The following is a 22,989-nucleotide window of genomic DNA, read 5'->3' as shown; positions in this document are numbered from 1 at the left end:
TGAACTTTGTTAAGAGGTCAGGTAACTGGGGTAAATTACCCCAAATGGGGTAAAAGTGAAAATCTTTGGGGTAATAAAGGCTCAATAAGCACAAATTGCACAAAAAAATATTCATTTTACATTTTAATACAGGTCGACCACTAATCCGGCAATCAGTTATCCGGTTCCATCAGTAATCCGGCGCTAATTTTGGCTAGCATAATTTCAAATTCTATCATTATGCTGACTCAAATCATGATATTGACTCGAATTTCATCATTATACTGACTCAGAAATTGTGCAGATGGCTGTAAATACACAGCAGCAAGCCAGTGGAAAAGAAAGCAGTTATGAAAATGAGGTATAGTAGAAAGTCTCTATTGATAGGTTAATTAAGTGTATTCTAACCTAACCACTCTGTAATCTGGCAAATTCTCTAATCCGGCATACTACAGGTCCCAATGATGCCGGATTAGTGATGGCCGACCTGTGTTTTAAGTTTACATTTCATTTTTAAGGTTGCTTTATTTCATATAGTACACTTTTCAGCTTTTATAACTGTATTCTAAATACAAATGGATTCACTGAACTATTTTGAATTTGAATTCTCCTTGTGTTTTCTGGATTCTGTTGACTTTCAAGTCTAGTGGGGAATTTTGCTGTATTCAAATTTGTTTTGGGGTAATACCCAAAAAAATGTTCACCGACCTCTGCTCTAAATTATTAACATGTATGAACAGATTTGGGTTTAGTGCTGAGGCTGCATACTCGATGACAGGCCTCATAGATGTTGCATATATTGTCGTGAATGATTCAATACTGAGATTCGTTAAAATTAAAAATTCTTTGGTTAGAAATTCACACATTTACCATAAAAGCTACTCAGCTGATAACTTCTGGAGAAATGTTCAGTACTGTGTTTACTCCTGGGATGCTCTGAGTCAGTATAACATTTATAGGGATGCTTACCATAACCTTGCACTTCCTGGAGGGTTGAACTCCAATAGCCACTTGTATGACAAGCTTTGTACTTTGTGTAGGTCAAACTGAAGCTTTTTTCTTGTCTTCTCCAGGGTTTTATTTTTTCATTTGCTGTACATAATTCACTAACGGCTAGGGAGAGTTCTTTCATTTTGTCAGGTATATTGTTTATGAATCTCAAGTACAGTAGCATTTCAGTACAGAGCCTTGTGGAAAACCACACATCCCACTGTCTAATAGCAGGAACAATAGTGGTCCAGTAAGGAACCTTGCAGAGCACCACATGTCTCACTGTCTAGTAGCAGGAGCAAGAGTGGTCCAGTAAGGAGCCTTGTGGAACAACACAGTAGCAGTTCAGTACAGAACCTTATTGAACCACTGTTGTGGAACAATAGTGGTCCAATAAGGAACCTTGCAGAGCACCACGTGTCCCATTGTCTATTAGCAGGAACAATAGGGATCCAGTACAAATCTTTGTGGAACATTATATGTCCCACTCTCTAGTAACGGGAACAATAGTGGTCCAGTAAGGAACCTAGCGGAACACCACATGAAAAATGTTTTTCAACACTTTAATTGTCACCACTAAAATCACTTCATATATCACAACTACAAGCACTTCACTTATCACAACTACTGGCACTTCACTTATCAGAACTGCCAGCACTTCACTTATCAGAACTACCAGCACTTCACTTATCACAACTACCAACACTTATCACAACTACCAGCACATCATTTATCATCACTACTATTACTTCAGTTATTACAACTACCAGCACATCATTTACCACCACTATTATTACTTCAGTTATCACAACTACCAGCACATCATTTATCACTACTACCAGCACATCATTTATCATCACTACTAGTACTTCAGTTATCACCTCTTCTTGTATGTAATCAGTAGTGAGAATGTCTTTTCCAAGCCACCCAAGAGGTAGACATCGAGGCTCGTTATTTTTATAGTGGTTTCCCCAGTAGGCCTAGTCCACTCTTCTCTCAGCTGATGTTCACCTACTCAACAGCTATAAGCTTGAAGGAAGGCTTTCGCTTCTTCCTCAAGCTGAAAAAAAACCCTATTTTCTTTCCTCCTTTCCAGAAGTTCACATTCTTCAAAATTCTTCAGGAACTTGGCAACTTCTGCTCTTTTCTTCTTCTCGTAGGCTCAAGCTTTCTTTTGCTGATTCTTGCGCTGGGAGTCAGTCTTACGAAGAGCAAAATTCACCATTAAGTACTGAGCATCGTAGGCATCAAAAATCTCCTCATAGTCTGCCATCTTTTGCTCTTCCTTCTCTTTCTCAGCTTTATGCTGGGCCCAAGCACGAGCCTTTTCCCGGGAGCGGTAGGCTGCCAAGTCTCAAGCCTTGGCCACCATCAGAGCGCTAGGTTTCACAACACGTTGAGAATACATTCTGCAGATGACTGTCTTGAGACTTATATTAATAAAGGTTTGTAAGAAGTAGAAGGCAAGTTCTTCTGGATCACTGAAGTCTTCCAAAATGTGGACTGATTTACCAAGATTTAGTTAAATTATTAAATATAGTTAGGCTAGAAGAGTAGAACAGTGGTATATGTTGTGTGTGATATCCCCAGGTATATTTAATATATTTGTAGATGAATGGATATAAATACAGTGGACCCCCGGTTAACGATTTTAATCCGTGCAAGAGGGGTAATTGTTATGCGAAATAATCGTTATGTGAATGAATTTTCCCCATAAGAAATAATGGAAATAAAATTAATCTGTGCAAGACACCCAAAAGTATGAAAAAAAAATTTTTACCACATGAAATATACATTTTCCCACACACAAAGAGAAGGATACATGCACAATAGTAGAGTAGTACATGCACAGTATATATTGTGCATGTACTACTCTACTAAATGAAGAATAAATGACACTTACCTTTATTGAAGATGCAGCAATGACTGATGAGACACTGTGTCCTGGGAGTGCCTTTTCCTCCTGAGTACTGTAGGTCCTGTTTGGCATTTTCTTCCAGAACAGGCCTTATCACACTGTGTATGCCACTACGATTCTTAAATCTCTCAAACCAACCTTTGCTGGCTTTAAATTCACCAATATGAGCACTAGTTCCAGGCATTTTTTCCTGTTCACCTGGGTGTTAGTTGACTGGTGTGGGTTGCATCCTGGGAGACAAGATTAAGGACCCCAATGGAAATAAGTTAGACAGTCTTCAATGACACTGACTTTTTTGGGTTATCCTGGGTGGCAAATCCTCTGGGGTTAATTGTTTCTTGGTATTCTCAATAAGCCACACCAACAACGGTGCTACAGCAGCAGCAGCAGCTGACGGTGGTACAGCAGCAACAGACGGTGGTACAGCAGCAACAATGCTACAGCAGCAGCAGACGATGCTACAGCAGCAGCAGCAGCAGACGATGCTACAGCAGCAGCAGCAGCAGCAGACAATGCTACAGCTGCAGCAGACGATGCTACAGCAGCAGCAGACGATGCTACAGCAGCAGCAGCAGCAGCAGCAGCAGCAGCAGCAGACAATGCTACAGCAGCAGCAGACGATGCTACAACAGCAGCAGCAGCAGACGATGCTACAGCAGCAGCAGCAGCAGCAGACAATGCTACAGCAGCAGCAGACGATGCTACAGCAGCAGCAGCAGCAGACGATGCTACAGCAGCAGCAGCAGCTGACAGTGCAGCAGCAGCAGCAGCAGCAGCTGTACCACCAATAGTAGCGATACTTATCAATGATCTTTTTCTTCTTCTCTATTGTAATTCTCACCCTTATTGCTGTAGGGTTGGCACTAGAAGCTTTCTTGGGGCCCATGGTCACTTATTTTCCAGAAAAAGCACCGAAAACACTGTAATAATACGAAATATTCCGATTGTATGCTTGGATGTTACCGCGGAGGCTGGCTGGTAAACAATGCCACCGGCGGAACATGTGAGCGTGGCTCAGGCCGCACATTGGACGCGTCTCAGAGGAAAATCGGTAAGCGGGTTTTTAAGCGGTATGTGAGGCAAAATTTTTGCAATTAAAGTAAGCGGTATGCGAAATAATCGCTATGTGATGCCATCGTTATGCGGGGGTCCACTGTATCTATAACTATATATTTAAGTTACATATAAATTATATAGTTATGTTACGTAGTTTATATACGTATACAGTGGACCCCCGGTTAACGATATTTTTTCACTCCAGAAGTATGTTCAGGTGCCAGTACTGACCGAATTTGTTCCCATAAGAAATATTGTGAAGTAGATTAGTCCATTTCAGACCCCCAAACATACACATACAAACGCACTTACATAAATACACTTACATAATTGGTCACATTCGGAGGTAATCGTTATGCGGGGGTCCACTGTATATATATATATATATATATATATATATATAGATATATATATATATATATATATATATATATATATATATATATATATAATATATAATATATATATAATATATATATTTTATTATTATCACACTGGCTGATTCCCACCAAGGCAGGGTGGCCCGAAAAAGAAAAACTTTCACCATCATTCACTCCATCACTGTCTTGCCAGAAGGGTGCTTTACACTACAGTTTTTAAACTGCAACATTAACACCCCTCCTTCAGAGTGCAGGCACTGTACTTCCCATCTCCAGGACTCAAGTCCGGCCTGCCGGTTTCCCTGAACCCCTTCATAAATGTTACTTTGCTCACACTCCAACAGCACGTCAAGTATTAAAAACCATTCGTCTCCATTCACTCCTATCAAACACGCTCACGCACGCCTGCTGGAAGTCCAAGCCCCTCGCACACAAAACCTCCTTTACCCCCTCTCTCCAACCTTTCCTAGGCCGACCCCTACCCCGCCTTCCTTCCACTACAGACTGATACACTCTTGAAGTCATTCTGTTTCGCTCCATTCTCTCTACATGTCCGAACCACCTCAACAACCCTTCCTCAGCCCTCTGGACAACAGTTTTGGTAATCCCGCACCTCCTCCTAACTTCCAAACTACGAATTCTCTGCATTATATTCACACCACACATTGCCCTCAGACATGACATCTCCACTGCCTCCAGCCTTCTCCTCGCTGCAACATTCATCACCCATGCTTCACACCCATATAAGAGTGTTGGTAAAACTATACTCTCATACATTCCCCTCTTTGCCTCCAAGGACAAAGTTCTTTGTCTCCACAGACTCCTAAGTGCACCACTCACTCTTTTTCCCTCATCAATTCTATGATTCACCTCATCTTTCATAGACCCATCCGCTGACACGTCCACTCCCAAATATCTGAATACATTCACCTCCTCCATACTCTCTCCCTCCAATCTGATATTCAATCTTTCATCACCTAATCTTTTTGTTATCCTCATAACCTTACTCTTTCCTGTATTCACCTTTAATTTTCTTGTTTTGCACACCCTACCAAATTCATCCACCAATCTCTGCAACTTCTCTTCAGAATCTCCCAAGAGCACAGTGTCATCAGCAAAGAGCAGCTGTGACAACTCCCACTTTGTGTGTGATTCTTTATCTTTTAACTCCACGCCTCTTGTCAAGACCCTCGCATTTACTTCTCTTACAACCCCATCTATAAATACAGTGGACCCCCGCATAACGATGGCATCACATAGCGATTTTTCCGCATACCGCTTACTTTTATCGCAAAATTTTTGCCGCGCATACCGATTAAAAACCCGCTCACCCATTTTCGTCCGAGACGCGTCCAATGTGCCCTCAGCCAGCCTCACATGTGCCGCCCGTCCCATTGTTTACCAGCCAGCCTCCGCGGTAACATCCAAGCATACACTCGGAATATTTCGTATTATTACAGTGTTTTCGGTGCTGTTTCTGGAAAATAAGTGACCATGGGCCCCAAGAAAGCTTCTAGTGCCAACCCTGTGGTAAAAAGGGTGAGAATTAGTATGGAAATTAAGAAAGATTTTGAAGGGTTTGGGGCTAACCCTGAGAAGCCTATGCCAGTTGTGGAATCCATTGTGCCTACTTCAAAGATTAAGGAAATGTGTGCACAGTGGGTTGAACTGCAAACCTTTATGGATGAAAATCACCCTGACACAGCTGTTGCAAGCCGTGCTGGTGACTATTTCAATGACAATGTTGTGGCCCATTTTAGACAAATCGTAAAGGAACGGGAGGTACAGAGCTCTATGGACAGATTTGTTGTGCGACAGAGGTCCAGTGACTCTCAAGCTGGTCCTAGTGGCATTAAAAGAAGAAGGGAAGTAACCCCGGAAAAGGACTTGCTACCTCAAGTCGTAATGGAAGGGGATTCCCCTTCTAAACAGTAAGAAGATAATGCTCTCCCCTCCTCCCATCCCATCAATCATCACCAGATCTTCAATAAAAGTAAGTGTCATGTAAGTGTGCATGCCTTTTTCAGTTTGTGTGTATTAAAATTAATATTACATGTGGTAAAAAAATTTTTTTTTCATACTTTTGGGTGTCTTGCACGGATTAATTTTATTTCCATTATTTCTTATGGGGAAAATTCATTCACATAACGATTATTTCGCATAACGATTACCCCTCTTGCACGGATTAAAATCGTTAACCGGGGGTCCACTGTATATTAAACAACCACGGTGACATCACACATCCTTGTCTAAGGCCTACTTTTACTGGGAAAAAATTTCCCTCTTTCCTACATACTCTAACTTGAGCCTCACTATCCTCGTAAAAACTCTTCACTGCTTTCAGTAACCTACCTCCTACACCATACACTTGCAACATCTGCCACATTGCCCCCCTATCCACCTTGTCATACGCCTTTTCCAAATCCATAAATGCCACAAAGACCTCTTTAGCCTTATCTAAATACTGTTCACTTATATGTTTCACTGTAAACACCTGGTCCACACACCCCCTACCTTTCCTAAAGCCTCCTTGTTCATCTGCTATCCTATTCTCCGTCTTACTCTTAATTCTTTCAATAATAACTCTACCATACACTTTACCAGGTATACTCAGCAGACTTATCCCCCTATAATTTTTGCACTCTCTTTTGTCCCCTTTGCCTTTATACAAAGGAACTATGCATGCTCTCTGCCAATCCCTAGGTACCTTACCCTCTTCCATACATTTATTAAATAATTGCACCAACCACTCCAAAACTATATCCCCACCTGCTTTTAACATTTCTATCTTTATCCCATCAATCCCGGCTGCCTTACCCCCTTTCATTTTACCTACTGCCTCACGAACTTCCCCCACACTCACAACTGGCTCTTCCTCACTCCTACAAGATGTTATTCCTCCATGCCCTATACACGAAATCACAGCTTCCCTATCTTCATCAACATTTAACGATTCCTCAAAATATTCCCTCCATCTTCCCAATACCTCTAACTCTCCATTTAATAACTCTCCTCTCCTATTTTTAACTGACAAATCCATTTGTTCTCTAGGCTTCCTTAACTTGTTAATCTCACTCCAAAACTTTTTCTTATTTTCAACAAAATTTGTTGATAACATCTCACCCACTCTCTCATTTGCTCTCTTTTTACATTGCTTCACCACTCTCTTAACCTTTCTTTTTCTCCATATACTCTTCCCTCCTTGCATCACTTCTACTTTGTAAAAACTTCTCATATGCTAACTTTTTCTCCCTTACTACTCTCTTTACATCATCATTCCACCAATTGCTCCTCTTCCCTCCTGCACCCACTTTCCTGTAACTACAAACTTCTGCTGAACACTCTAACACTACATTTTTAAACCTACCCCATACCTCTTCGACCCCATTGCCTATGCTCTCATTAGCCCATATATCCTCCAATAGCTGTTTATATCTTTCCCTAACTGCCTCCTCTTTTAGTTTATAAACCTTCACCTCTCTCTTCCCTGATGCTTCTATTCTCCTTGTATCCCATCTACCTTTTACTCTCAGTGTAGCTACAACTAGAAAGTGATCTGATATATCTGTGGCCCCTCTATAAACATGTACATCCTGAAGTCTACTCAACAGTCTTTTATCTACCAATACATAATCCAACAAACTACTGTCATTTCGCCCTACATCATATCTTGTATACTTATTTATCCTCTTTTTCTTAAAATATGTATTACCTATAACTAAACCCCTTTCTATACAAAGTTCAATCAAAGGGCTCCCATTATCATTTACACCTGGCACCCCAAACTTACCTACCACACCCTCTCTAAAAGTTTCTCCTACTTTAGCATTCAGGTCCCCTACCACAATTACTCTCTCACTTGGTTCAAAGGCTCCTATACATTCACTTAACATCTCCCAAAATCTCTCTCTCTCCTCTGCATTCCTCTCTTCTCCAGGTGCATACACGCTTATTATGACGCACTTCTCGCATCCAACCTTTACTTTAATCCACATAATTCTTGCATTTACACATTCATATTCTCTTTTCTCTTTCCATTACTGAACATTCAACATTACTGCTACCCCTTCCTTTGTTCTAACTCTTTCAGATACTCCAGATTTAATCCCATTTATTTCCCCCCACCGAAACTCCCCTACCCCCTTCAGCTTTGTTTCGCTTAGGGCCAGGACATCCAACTTCTTTTCATTCATAACATCAGCAATCATCTGTTTCTTGTCATCTGCACTACATCCACGCACATTCAAGCATCCCAGTTTTATAAAGTTTTTCTTCTTCTCTTTTTTAGTAAATGTCTACAGGAGAAGGGGTTACTAGCCCATTGCTCCCGGCATTTTAGTCGCCTCATACGACACGCATGGCTTACGGAGGAAAGATTCTTTTCCACTTCTCCATGGACAATAGAAGAAATAAAGAAGAACAAGAGCTATGTAGAAAAAGGAGAAAAACCTAGATGTATGTATATATATATGCATGTGTATGTCTGTGAAGTGTGACCAAAGTGTAAGTTGGAGTAGCAAGATATCCCTGTTATCTAACATGTTTATGAGACAGAAAAAGACACCAGCAATCCTACCATCATGCAAAACAGTTACAGGTTTCTGTTTGACAGTCATCTGGCAGGATGGTAGTACTTCCCTGGGTGGTTGCTGTCTACCAACCTACTACCTACTCACTCTTATCTAACACATTTACTGCAGGTACCATTCCAACAGCACGTGAAGTCATAAAAGTCACTTGCTTTCACTCATTCCTATCTAACATGTTTGCTGCAGGTACATTTTGTTAAAATTATCATTTGTGATAACAGGAATGTGTATGAATGGCTTGAAGGGATATTGGAAGCAATGGCCAAAAAACACCAACTGAATAGTCCCACATTTCTGGCCAAGAATCTGCATTTATATCCAGACTTTCATGGCAATAGATCTCCTCTGGCTGACCCCTCCATGGTGGGAATGGTATGTTAATCTGCCAATTTTATAATATTAGTATTTTATCTCAACAGCCATCCTCTGCCAAGACATCGTGACTCAAAGAATAAAGCATTTTCACAACACACTATTAGTCAATGTTTTACCAGAAGGGTTCTGACATCATGATTAGATTATGGGCAGAATCGTTAGGTATGTTTTCTTACACATGCTGTCCCTGTTCATCTAGCAGTAAGTAGGTGCCTGGGTGCTAGTCACATTACACCTGCTGTCCCTGTTCACCTACAGTAAGTAGATACCTGAGTGTTAGTCACTTTACATCTGCTGTCCTGTTCACTTAGTAGCAAGTAGGTACCTGGGTGTTAGTTGACTGGTGTGGGTCACATCCTGGGGAACAAGATTGAATAACCCCAATGGAATTTAAGTTGTAATGAAAGGGTAACTCAGAATCTTTCAAATTTTTATTTTAGATTTTTGCAGTACACAGATGATGTAGTTTACATGTAATAAAATATTAGGCATAAAATAAAACCAGTAATATACAAGCCAATAATTTAGTCTGCCCATAATGCCATGGCATGATAGTGGCTCTCTCTGCACTGCAAATCATTATTGTAACTACAGAATCTCAATGTAAACATGGAAAGAAATAAAAATTGTATTGTACTGTATTAAATTCACTTAAATTGTTGCTAATTGGAAGTAATTTTTATGCATTTTATTATGAAATAATTTGCATTCATCACTAAGAAAAAATATAAAAATTGCTATTAGTAATAGAACAGATATAGTGAAGTATAAATTTTAAATATAATCATCTTCAGATGCTTCTTGTTCTACAATGGTTCTGCTTATGATATTTTGACTTTACGATAGTGCAATAGCGATGCTGTACAGCACTGTACATTTATTGATAGGATAAACTTTCAGTCATTTATTTACTTTTCATTACTGGTATTTAGTTAATTATTTGCTTATTAACAGTTACTTATTTATATATTTATCATATACAGCCTCTCCTTACTTAGCAATGTACTCGTTTACCGACCTCTCGAACTTATGACCAGCTCTTCAGCCAGTATGCAAACCTAAATAATTTATATTAGAGCTGATTTCCTCTGTTCTTTTTATTACATCATATACAGTACACTACTGTATAAACATTTGAAAATATAGCAGAAATGTTATAAATAGTGCAAAGGTGACATTAAAAAAATATCTAAAGATGGTTGACACAAACGCACAACCATTACAGTATGCTCCTCACTTAGTGACGAATTCATTTAGCGACTTGGTCTTAGGCACAGAACTCCGTTGTTAAGTGAGGAGAGGTTGTATTCATGTTTGACTTATGATATATTCAACTTATTTGCTCATCAGAACGTAACCCCCATCATAAATTGAGGACCATCTGTATTTTGTTTAGAGAAATTAATTCATTAGTGTACAAGGTGAAATGGACAGCTAATACACCTAATTATGTACATTAATATTAAAGCAGAGTTTTGTTTATCAGTGGTTATAATAAATGTAATATTTTTTTGAAAGAGAATATGGGCAAGGAAAATATTTTAGGCCAAACTTAAGTTAATTTAAAATTTGTAAATTATACGCTATAAAAAGTAAAGAAAACTAACTAAAAATAATTAGTAAACTGGTACATCCTACAGTTTGAATTACAAAAAACTTTCAGTGTGGAAGTTGTGTTACAGAGAAATATTTTGTACTCTAAATTTGTACAGTATGGTGCCTATAATGCATAGAAAAAGTGATTAAATAACCTCAAAGTTAATAATGGTTTCCATTCCCACCCTAAAGTACAGAGAGTCCTTGATTTAAACTTTGTAATGTGTGTGTGTGCATGTGTAGGGACGAGGGTGATTTCTTTTCACATTCATTGTCATTGGTGACTTCAAGGTCTCTTTCTTAGTCTGATGACTTTGTTATGTTATAGTTAGTATTCTGTTTGCGGCCTAGTTCTGCTTTCACCCATTACTTACTATAAAATAATATTTACATTCTTACAGATTGAACAGCTTATTTTTCTTAATAGAACTCTGAAATCTAATGGCAACTCAGGAAAAAACATTTTCACCTCTATCCACTATAAATCACCATTACCAGCCTCTCACTCTCAATAAATTTAGGTTTTATTTGTTACAAACACATTTAGGATGCTGTACATGGTAAAAATATTTTTATTTACTTTTTAACACACTGGCCATCTCCCACTAAAGCAGATGGCCTGAAAAAGAAGAAATATTTTCTGAAAGTTTTTCTTTTTACATTTAGTAAATTATACATGAGAAGGGGTTACTAACCCCTTGCTCCCTGCATTTTAGTCACCTCTTACAACACCCATGGCTTACAGAGGATGGATTCTTCTCCACTTTCCCATGGAGATAGTAAAAATATGAGTTAAGTAATTTGCTGACAATGTACACATGACCACTTGGAGGCAAGTGGTGTGTATGACTTGTGTACTGTTGGAGTGTGAGCAAGGTAACATTTATGAAGGGATTCAGGGAAACCAGTTAGCCAGACTTGAGTCTTGGCAGTGGGAAGTACAGTACCTGCACTCTGAAGGACAGAGGAGACTGTTGCAGTTCAGGGGTTATTTGAACTATGATGTGACCATGTTTCTGGCAAGAGTGATTGAATGAATAATGGGGAATGTTTTTCTTTTAGTTACTCTACCTTGGTGAGAGATGGCTGGTGTATTAAAAATATAGAAAACATGTATTTAATTTTAGTGAGAGAAATAATGGCTCCAGATGTTCTGTTTCAGATATGTGGTCTCACTCTGGCCTCAAGTATGCAGGACTTAGCTCTGTTGTATCTAGCAACTCTGCAAGCATTAGTTGTGAGTATTAAAATTATTTATTATACTAGTAGTTAATGTTTTAGCTTTGTTGTGTGTTGTGTATAACATTTTTAATTGTCAGCAGCAACACTACCATAATCACAACTATCAACAATGCTACTACATTCACTAACCTCCAGAACAGTAGCATCCTCACCCATCCTTCAGAGTGCAGGCACTGTACTTCTCACAAGCAGGACTGTAACATGCTCACCCATCCTTCAGTAGCACCAGCATCATAACTTTGCTGTGCTCTCACTGTACCTGAAACCTCATAATCTTTCCCAAATTCTGACCTCTGACACCTCCAGGACTCGAGTCTGGCTAACTGGTTTCCCGGAATCCCTTCATGAGTGTTACCTTGCTCACATCACCTAAAATAAAAATGGTTGCTATCAAACTTCATCAGTCTTCTGGGTCACAAGGCTTGTATACTATACAGTGGACCCCCGGTTAACGATATTTTTTCACTCCATAAGTATGTTCAGGTGCCAGTACTGACTGAATTTATTCCCATAAGGAATATTGTGAAGTAGATTATTCCTTTCAGACCCCCAAACATACACGTACAAACGCACTTACATAAATACACTTACATAATTGGTCGCATTTGGAGGTAATCGTTATGCGGGGGTCCACTGTAATTCTATGGCATTCTTCTTGCATTTGAGTCTCTCTTCTTTTAATTATAGTCAAGTTTGTGGTGTAGCTCTAGTCTTCTATTCTCTTTCCATCCCTTCCTTTATCCAAATAAATAATGTGAATACTAAACTATAAGATTGAGATTAATGGTATAAAATATTGACTCTGGAAAAAAAAAAATACAGATGCAGTATAATATATCTTTTATTGACATCCTACCCACACAGTGGCTTTTATGACTTCATAAAACTCACTGTGTGAGTGAAATGTTGTCAATAAAGGATCACATTATGCAGCCTTTGTCTTTTCCATTAAACTGTTCTCTTAAAAGTACAGTGGACCCCCGGTTAACGAACTTTTTTCATTTCAGTAGTATGTTCAGGTGCCAGTACTGACCGAATTTTTTCCCATAAGGAATATTGTGAAGTAGATTAGTCCATTTCAGACCCCCAAACATACACGTACAAACGCACTTACATAAATACACTTACATAATTGGTCGCATTTGGAGGTGATCGTTAAGCGGGGGTCCACTGTATATACTATCCCACTCAGGTATAATAATAAACTATGTAGATATAATTAATAGTGTTAGAACTGTCTGTCTCATTTACATGATTGTGTTTTAAATAACTGCATGACTTTTATATTGCAAATGGCAGTATGGGACTCGGCAAATTATCGAGCAGCTAACAGCCTCCGGTCACAACATTACTTCTGTGCTCATGTGTGGCGGCCTCTCCAATTCTTCTCTCTTCATCCATACTCATGCTGATGCTCTGGGTTAGTATAGTCAGTTTTTTTTTTTTATCATAGTACTCTGTATTGGTGGTGTTTTATTGTGAAGTTGGTTAGTTTTTTGCTCTGCTTTGTATTCATTGTAATAATATATTTAGCACTTAGTTTTTATTATAATAATAATATATAGTTTTTAAAAGTGAAATATTAAATATCCAATTAGTCATCTTAGGAGCTATATTTATTTAATTTTGTGGCTAAGAACTGTAATGTTATGAGTAAAGGCAATGGTGTACAAAGAGAATAATTCAAATTAATTACCTACCATTGATACACAAAACCACAGGCAATAGTGAACCCTATATATAAGTCATTTTTCATTTATGTACATACCTGTGATCAAGTTTAATTGATAAATTATGTACAGAAAGTGGAGAATTAGCACTTTCACTGATGGGAAACACTTTACGGCTTCTCTTTAGCTTTGAAGAACTGCCACCATAGCTACTTTTGCCCTTTAGAGCCATTATTAAACAAAATTAAGGTTTTTTTTTGGGCTGTGGATAACTGAAACCGAATATGTGGATACAGGGGTTCTACTGTATAAGCAAATAATAATTATTGTCATTGTAGTCTTACATTAGGTTTAAATTTGCCTGTTATGCTCTGCATGACTATGTGCTTCTGCATGCATAACCTGATGTCACCATCTGTGTACAAACATTGTATCATGCTGAAATATATCTTTGAGGCTTCTAGTGCAGTATTTCAGGTTCAACATGCCATTGCAAAGTTCAAAGTGTCCGTGTGCATTCTTTTAGCTCTAAAAATAATCGAGTTGATACCTTGAAGCCTCTTTGCTGTGACGTTACAAGAGAAACTTTTGTTTTTCTTTTTGGGCCACCCTGCCTCGGTGTGATATGGCTGGTTTGTTGAAAGAATGAAGGTACAACATCGATTTTATGGACACTGAGGGTCTGGAAACTTATAATCCATGCAAATTTATAAACAGGAACTTGGAATTCTCATGGCAGTGTATTAACCACCCTACTGTATGTGACCTATCCAAGACCAAGGAATGCTTTTGCTCTCTAAAGGTGGAAAACTCTGTAAACTGGAAAGGTTTTGGAACCAAGGGGGGGGGGGGGTCTGGAAAATCGATGTTGTACTTGTATGTAATAATGCCCAAAACAGTGCTGCAGCAACATAAGAGAAAAATCCTTTGTTTCTATATAGCCTCTTATATGATTACAGAGTACAAATAGGTAAAATCATTGAGATTGAAGACAAGGAAATATAAGATGAGATGTTACCTGTACTCAAGGTCAAATTAGAAATAGTGTTTCTCTGATATTGCAATATTTTTCTTCAGATTTTTTTTTTTTTTGCATTTTTAAAGATGAATAAATGTAGGATCTGTTGCCTGTACTTAATAATAATTGAATTTGTTTCCTCAATATTATTATGATTATTTTATTAATAAAATTGAGAAGTACTTTTCTGTTTGGTTTATGGCCCTTAAATGTTCTCATTGATAAAAATTAGTCAATGGGCATTCAGTAGTGATATAACTGAAGTTTGCTACTGGCCATATTTCCTTTATAGAAAATTGAATGTGAATAATTTCACCAGTGTGGTAACTGGTTCATCTGAAAAGTGAACAGGAATCTAAATTAAAATTCAGACAAGATATTAAATGAGAAACTGAGAAGGGTCATATAGTAGCACTAGTCTGGAAAGAGTGATTAAGACATATACATCTTGAATTGTAGATGATTCACCAACCAGTGGCTTCATCAATACAAATTCTAAGATATAAATTGAAGACATTATAATCACAAGGAAATGCTAAACCCATAGGACTATATAACATGTAGGGGACTGGAAGGTATTCAGGGAGCCAGAGCACAGATGTAATTCCCTAGAGAAAGAGAACCTCACCAGCATCAAGGAACTTCCCTTGATGGGTGAAGACATTAGAATTATATATAAAAGATAAGGTAATTAGTCCCTCAGCCTTTGAGTTGGTGTGTAGAGCACTACAGTTGAGTTTCTGGAGCTCATGTGTCTAATTTTCATCTTGTCAATATTGTATTATTATTATTATAATCAAAAAGAAGCGCTAAGCCACAAGGGCTATACAGCGCTGCAGGGTAGGGAAGGAAGCAAGGGAATTGGATGGCAGGAGGGAGGGGGGATGATCAGCAGGTTACAGAAAACAGCGGGGCAGGGGATAGTACGGGGGTAGAGGGTAGCAAGAGATACAAGTAGAAAGGACTGAAAGTATCAGAATTTGTGAAGTAAGTCAGTCGTTGTCAAAAAGTCAATAAGAGAGTCCGGATGAAAGGTGGGTCCATCAGCGAGAAGGGAAGGTAAAGAGAGAGCAGCGGGGCGAAGACGACGACAGAGGTAAATTCTGCGTGCTCGTTGATAAAGTGGGCAGTCCAACAGAATGTGGCTGACTGATAATGGAGCTTGGCAATTCTCACAGAGAGGAGCAAGACGCCTCTCCATGAGATATCCATGAGTAAGACGAGTATGGCCAATGCGAAGACGGGAGAGAGTAGTCTCCCAACCTCGACACTGGTGATAAGAAGACGGCCAGTAACCTATACTCGGTTTAATAGACTGAAGTTTGTTGCCGAGCATAGTAGACCAACGTTGTTGCCAACGGGTGTGAAGGTGGGAAGATATTACAGCAAAATAGTCCGTACATGGAATACCTCTGTAAGAAACTGGTAGGTCATGTACTGCTGACCGCGCAGCAGTGTCTGCCTGTTCATTGCCCTGTACGTCAACATGACCAGGGACCCAACAAAAAACAATATCTTTATGCTTAGTAAAGATGCGGCGTAGCCAAAGTTGGATACGGAGGACTAAGGGGTGAGGTGTATCAAATTTTTGTATAGCCTGTAAAGCACTAAGGGAGTCTGAGACAACCACAAATGATGACACAGGCATAGATGCAATACGGATAAGTGCTGTAAGGATGGCATATAATTCAGCAGTAAAAATACTAGCTGAAGATAGTAAATGCCCTTGTACGACGCTGTCCGGAAACACTGCTGCGAATCCTACGCCGTCAGAAGACTTAGAGCCATCTGTGTACACAGCAATGGCATGAGAATGAGAGTGAAAGTGGTCAAGAAAAAGAGAGCGGGAAGCGACCGTAGACAGTTGGGCTTTCGAGCAAGGGAGGGAGAAAGAACAGACTCGAACAGCTGGGACCTCCCAGGGGGGTAGGGAAAAGTGAGATGCTACATGTACATAGAAAGGTGGTAGTTGAAGAGAAGACAAGAGCGAATGAAGGCGAAGAGAGAAGGGACGGAGTAAGCAGGGGCGGCGAACAAATAAAGAATGTCTACTAATATCAGTGACCATTCTATAAATGGAAGGATTGCGGAGATCATGAGAGCGTACATAGTAGCGCAGGCAATGGGCATCACGGCGATCGGATAAGGATGGAACGTTCGCTTCTGCATAGAGGCTTTCGACAGGGGAAGAGCGAAAAGCACCAAGGCATAAACGTAATCCTTGGTGATGAATGGGGTTAAGGCTAGAGAGAGTAGCAGGAGATGCCGCTGAATAGATCTGGTCACCATAATCAAGTTTCGATAAAATAAGGGTGGAATGTAGGTGAAGGAGGGTTCGACGATCAGCTCCCCACGAAAGATGAGCAAGGGTTTTAAGAAGGTTCAGCCGGCTGTGACAAGTTGCCTTCAGAGAGGTAATGTGAGGTTTCCAGGATAACCTACGATCAAAGAGGAGGCCCAGAAACTTGACTGTATCACGTTCAGGGATACGTGAGCCATAGAGGTACAAAGGATGATCAGAGATGACAGAGCGTCTAGTGAAAGTGATTTGGTGGGTTTTAGTGCTGGAAAATTTAAACCCATGTGTGGTGGCCCAATTGGAAACACGGTCGACTGCATGCTGGAGAGAAACTGTAAGGAGGTGACAGTCAGCGCCTGCACAGGCAATAGCAAAGTCATCAACATAGAGTGATGACCAAATATTTGATGGAAGACTAGAGGCCAAATCATTAATAGCAAGGAGAAAAAGTGTTGTGCTCAGAACACATCCCTGGGGGACACCTTCAGCTTGGACAAAGTCCGGGGAGAGCACATTATTAACCCGAACACGGAAATGCCTGTCAGTTAAAAAGTTCTTAAGGAAGGATGGTAGATTGCCTCGAAGGCCTAAGGAGTGGGCTTGGGCTAAAATATTATACCTCCAAGTTGTGTCATATGCCTTCTCAAGGTCAAAAAATATGGCAATAACTGAGTGGTTATTCGCAAAGGCATTACGAACATACGTATCCAAGCGCAGTAAGGGGTCTATGGTAGAACGTCCCTTACGAAAGCCATATTGACGAGTGGAGAGACTGTTGTGTGTCTCTAAATACCACACTAAACGTCTATTTACTAGACGTTCCATTACTTTGCAAACTGCACTGGTAAGAGCAATGGGACGATAGTGGGAGGTTTCATGTCCCGTAGTGCCTGGTTTGCGGAAAGGGAGAACAATGGCGGATTTCCACAGCTGTGGAAGAACTCCTTGTGACCAAATAAGATTGTAAAGGTGTAATAGGACTGCAAGGGCTGACTGATGTAAATGTTGTAGCATACGAATATGAATGTCGTCGGGCCCAGCTGCCGATGATCGACAAGCTGAGAGTGTTGCCTCCAGTTCTTGAAGTGTAAAAGGCACATTATACTGTTCTTCTCTGAGAGAAGAAAAGTCCAAGGGTGCTAACTCTCTGGCAGACTTTGAGGAAAGAAATGAGGGGCATAGATGGAGTCCCTGAGAAATACGGACCAGATGATTGCCAATTTCATTGGCAACATCTAGTGGGTTTGCTATATCAACACCGGCAACCCGCAGAACAGGAGCCGGGTCAGGAGAATATTTACCACTCAGTTTTCGTACTTTTTTCCAGACTGCACTCATAGAGGAAGCAGAGGTGATGGTGGAGACATAATCTCGCCAGCAAGTGCGTTTAGCGTCACGGATGACACGGCGAGCGATCGCACGCTTCTGTTTAAAATCAAGGAGTCGCTCTGTGGTTCTATTGTACCGGTACCTGCCCCATGCAGCGCGTTTCAAACGTACTGCACGAGCACAAGCAGGAGACCACCAAGGCACGCATTTCTGAGAATGCCTGCCCGAAGTTTGGGGTATAGAATGAGAAGCTGCGGTGAAAACGGAGGACGAGAAGAGGTGTAAAAGCTCATCGATGGAGGACGAAGAAGGAACCTCTTTAAAAACAGTCAGGTGTGAGTAAAGGTTCCAATTTGCCCGATTAAATTGCCAGCGTGGGGTGCGAAGAGGTGGCGAATATGAAGGGGAAGTAAGAATGATTGGGAAATGATCACTGTCATGTAAGTCCGGGAGAACAGACCAAGTAAAGTCTAATGCGGCGGAGGAAGAGCAAACTGAGAGATCGATGCAAGAGAGAGTATGAGTCCGAGGATCAAAATGGGTGTGAGTACCTGTATTTAAAACATGGAGGGGGTGGGTGGCAAGAAAAGCCTCTAACTGAATTCCACGGGAATCACAGTGAGACCCTCCCCAGAGGAAATGGTGGGCATTAAAATCACCAAGTAACAGAATCGGTGGCGGTAATGACGAAACAAGGAAGGCAAAATCCGGAATAGATAATGCCCGAGAAGGAGAGAGATATAAAGAACAGAGCGTATACCACCTATGTAAGTGGATACGGGCTGCTGTGTAATGCAGCGAAGTATGAACAAATAGCTGATGGTACGGAATATCAGTGCGGAGAAGAAGGGCACTTTCATTAAAGGTCCCATCAGGAAAAGGATCTGAAGAATACAATAAATTATAGCCTGAGATGTGAGAAATAACAGCAGAGTGTAATTTTGGTTCCTGTAAGCAAACACCAACAGGGGCAAACTGGGAGAGTAACATCTGAAGCTCACCCCGATTACCCCTGAGGCCGCGTATATTCCACTGTAAAAAGGCCATGATTGGCAATGATAAAGATACTTGAAATCCGCAGGTAAGGGTTCCTACGGACTAGAAGGGTTAGAAAAGTCCACATGCGGAGGCAGTGGAAAATGTTCAAGCAGCGAAGGAACGGTGCGCTGTGAAGAAAGGAGTTGCGCAGATGGAGCAGAGGAGAGAGGAAGAGCGGAAGGTGGATCAGTGTCCATTGATGGTTTGGTCTCTGCAATATATTCAGAGATTGCTTCAAGTGTTTCGGAATTCAGAGATGTCGTATGGGAGACAATATTGGGAATGGTAGGGGGAGGATGAGTAAAGATTGGAACTGTATTGGACTGTACCAAGGTAGGGGGGGGCGAAAGGGTGGAGGGAACTGGAGAAGCGTGGCAGGGGACAGAAGAGACAGGAACCTGGGAGGTGGCAGAAGAGGAAGAAACTTGGGAGGGAACAGGGGAGGAAGGTACATTACGAGGAGGAGGGTGAACCTCTGCACTTGTAACTGAGCCAGTGAGAGGGGAAGAACTAGGGACAGAGACAGGGAGGGTAAAATGAGGAGGTGGAAGATGGGTAGGAGGTGTTACCGGACCTTTTTTTGACTTTTGAGAAGTAGAGGGACGATTGGGAAGAGGTGTCGTACGAGGTCTCGTCGATACTGAGGCTTGTAAGAGAGAACTCGAAGAAGCAAGATTAGACTGAGGCGTTGAAGTAGGGACGTCTGAGCCGAGGACAGCAAAAGGATTAGATACAGGAGTGATTATGGGAGAGGTAACCACAGAGGTGGGTGTAGAAGATGGGATACCAGAAGTGGGGGGACGTTTTGAAACACGGGAATAAGAAACACGTGGGAGTCTCCCTTGGAGGCGGAGATGAGAAACTGCCATGGCATAAGGGAGACCTTCTGTCTCTTTGAGGTAACGGATTTCCCGCTCGTTTAAATAGACCTGACAACGGCGAGAGTACGAAGGGTGAGCCTCATGACAGTTAAGGCAAGAGGGAGATCGATTGCAAGACGTATTAGAATGGTCATCGGCACCACAGACTGGGCATTCGGCGATAGATCTGCAATATTTCGCTGGATGGCCAAATCGCCAGCAATTTCTACACTGTTGTGGTGTAGGGATCACCTTTCGAACTTGTAACCGATGTCCTGCTATATAAACGGAGGATGGGAGTTCTCGGCTGTCAAAAGTTAAACGAGCCACATTGCTAGGGTATCGTCTCCGCCCACGGGCAGGAAGAACGTAAGTGTCTACCTTGAGGATTGGGAGATCTTGGAGTTCCAGCTGTTCTAGAATGTCGGTGCCACATGTCTGGAAATTTTGTTGAACTATGGTATGGGGCAGAATAACGGTACCACTACAAGAATTGAGGGAATGATGTTTTTCAAGGGTGACAGGAACAGTATCTATATGGGTAAGACGAGAGAGCTCACGAGCCTGGGTAGCATTCTGTACGGTAATGATGCGCGTACCGCTCTTAAGAGCATGAAAAGAAATATCTTTACCAACATGGCGTAGGAGTGCCTTGCCAATACTATGGTCGGAAAGATAGGCAGTAGAGGAAGTTGGTCGTAAAGTGAAGAATTTAGTCCACTGTTCAGTCTGAAACTGAGCGTGGAAAGGTAGTGAAGGACGTGTCGATCGTTTCTGAGAAGAACGAGAAGGTGAAGGTGGAGAAGTATCATCAGCAGGTAATTGTCGTTGACGTTTAGGCGTGGGACCAGAGTTGGTCCGACGTGGAACGGGTCGGCGATTTGAAAATTGCCGCACCGTAGAGGGAGAGGCCGGAAGCATAGTCAGAGGAGAGCGAAGGTCTGATAAATCGAAGGAGTCAGTCGAGGCCTCAGTACCTGAAGCGGGTGAGGAAACAGCACCGGCAATAGGTACAGAGGCATGAGGAATGTCTGAAGAGTGGTCCAAAGACGAGGCGGGGTCAGAACGGGGTGCGGTATCAAGAAGGGGCCCGGGGGTACCAGGTTCATGGACTAGGGCTGCCATGGTTAGGTTACTTCTTTCTTTTTGTTTTTAAGAAAAAAAAAGAAAGAAGAAAAGAAAATAAAAAGAAAAAAAAGAAAAAAAAAGGGGGGACCGGGGAGGGATAGTTCCTAGGAGGGATGAAAGGGCCAGAAATCTCCCTCCGCGCCCAAGAGGACTCGACACCGCTAGTAGCGCAGATGCAGCATGGAACCCGTGCCATACCCTACCCTTCATGCCAGTAAACCAGCAATCTGGGATAGCAACCTCACATCTGCCGAGCTACCTCGGTGGACAAAAGAGAGGGCGGCCGGATATCCGCCACAAAGCATACCTCCTTCAGCCACCACCCCCGGAATCCGAAAGGTGGCTTCCAGAGCTACACCCGTCGCCCAAAAGACACCCAAAGCTACTCCGGGATACCGGAGAGGGATCGGGACATCCCTAGGCAATCCAGATTCCACGGCAAACTACGCCACCGCCAAGAAACCTCAACGGAATGGGATGGACCCCGGTGTCCTTTCTCCTACCTAGGAACTAGCGCGCCTGTGGGAGAAATCCCAAAGGACAAAAAGAGGAAAGGCAAAAGGGAGGAGTGGGGAGGAGGAGGAGGAAAGGAAAAAGGGGAGGATGGGATAGGGGAGGGGAGATTGGGGGGTAATTAGGTTCGGTCTGAGGAAGAAGACCGATAGGTCTAATTCCTCAGACCAAGAGCCTCTTCACCACGCCAAGGAGCCCCCCTTGAAGAGGTCAATATTGTATGCCATTCATTTACAAGATATTGAAAGAATGAGGCATGGAACCCAGAAGTCTTCAATTCTTTAGTTCCTTCCTTGAGGAAAATAAAGGAATAGAAAAAATATGATCAAAATAGGATATGATATTTATTTTCATAAATTAATATTTTGAAAGCATACATAGGTGGAATTCTGGAGGTTGCAGGCAATTTTTCTTTTATATCTAGCTGATGTACTGTAGATATTAGCCTATGATTGAAAGGATCACTGATCAAGTTGATGTTTAGACTATCTTGCTAGCACCCCCAACTGGGTGAGATTGAGGCTACTAGAGTTGGCCAGGAAATTCATATCATAACTTCAGCCCTCAGAGTGGAGCTCCACTCAAGAAACAGACTTGCTATGAAGACAGCACCTCAGTCTATAAATTGAAGGAACCTGATGCCAGTCCTATGGGCAGAGAAAATAAAGGTTAACAGGACACATGATCTTCACTGGGTTTATCTTACTTTTCTTCCCATATCTCTTCAGCATTTTTTTTTTATGGCAGTGTGCAGATTTGGGACTAGGCCCTTGAGTATCTTCCAGGTATACATTATCATTTCTCTCTCCTCTGCTCCAGTGAGTATATATTCAAGAGTTTAAGGCATTCCCAGTAATTAAATGACTGGGAAAGTCTTCAATATGTACGCAGAGGAGAGAAGTACTCGAGGGCCTGGTCCCAAATCTGCACACTGATGGAGCAAGAGATATGGAAGTACAGTGGGCACAATAAAGGAACTCTGTATCAGAAACAATGCTCGAACAAGTCT

General features: G+C 41.4%; 1 protein-coding gene across 2 annotated transcripts in view; it reads left to right on the top strand.

Moving 5' to 3' along the window:
- Positions 1-9,133: 9,133 nt before the first annotated feature.
- LOC138851877 (FGGY carbohydrate kinase domain-containing protein-like) overlaps positions 9,134-22,989 on the top strand; it is a gene marked incomplete at its 5' end in the record, with an annotated part of 33,976 nt that continues 20,120 nt past the window's right edge. For both annotated transcript variants that reach the window (XM_070081390.1, XM_070081389.1), the window contains 3 exon segments: positions 9,134-9,284; positions 12,046-12,120; positions 13,425-13,545. In XM_070081390.1, the coding sequence (XP_069937491.1) occupies positions 9,134-9,284; positions 12,046-12,120; positions 13,425-13,545 (347 nt within the window).

Source organism: Cherax quadricarinatus, unplaced genomic scaffold, assembly GCF_038502225.1.
Source record: "Cherax quadricarinatus isolate ZL_2023a unplaced genomic scaffold, ASM3850222v1 Contig2536, whole genome shotgun sequence".
Classification (NCBI taxonomy): domain Eukaryota; kingdom Metazoa; phylum Arthropoda; class Malacostraca; order Decapoda; family Parastacidae; genus Cherax; species Cherax quadricarinatus.
The sequence above is the reverse complement of the archived record's forward strand: the minus strand, read 5'-3'. Positions and strand labels throughout refer to the sequence as shown.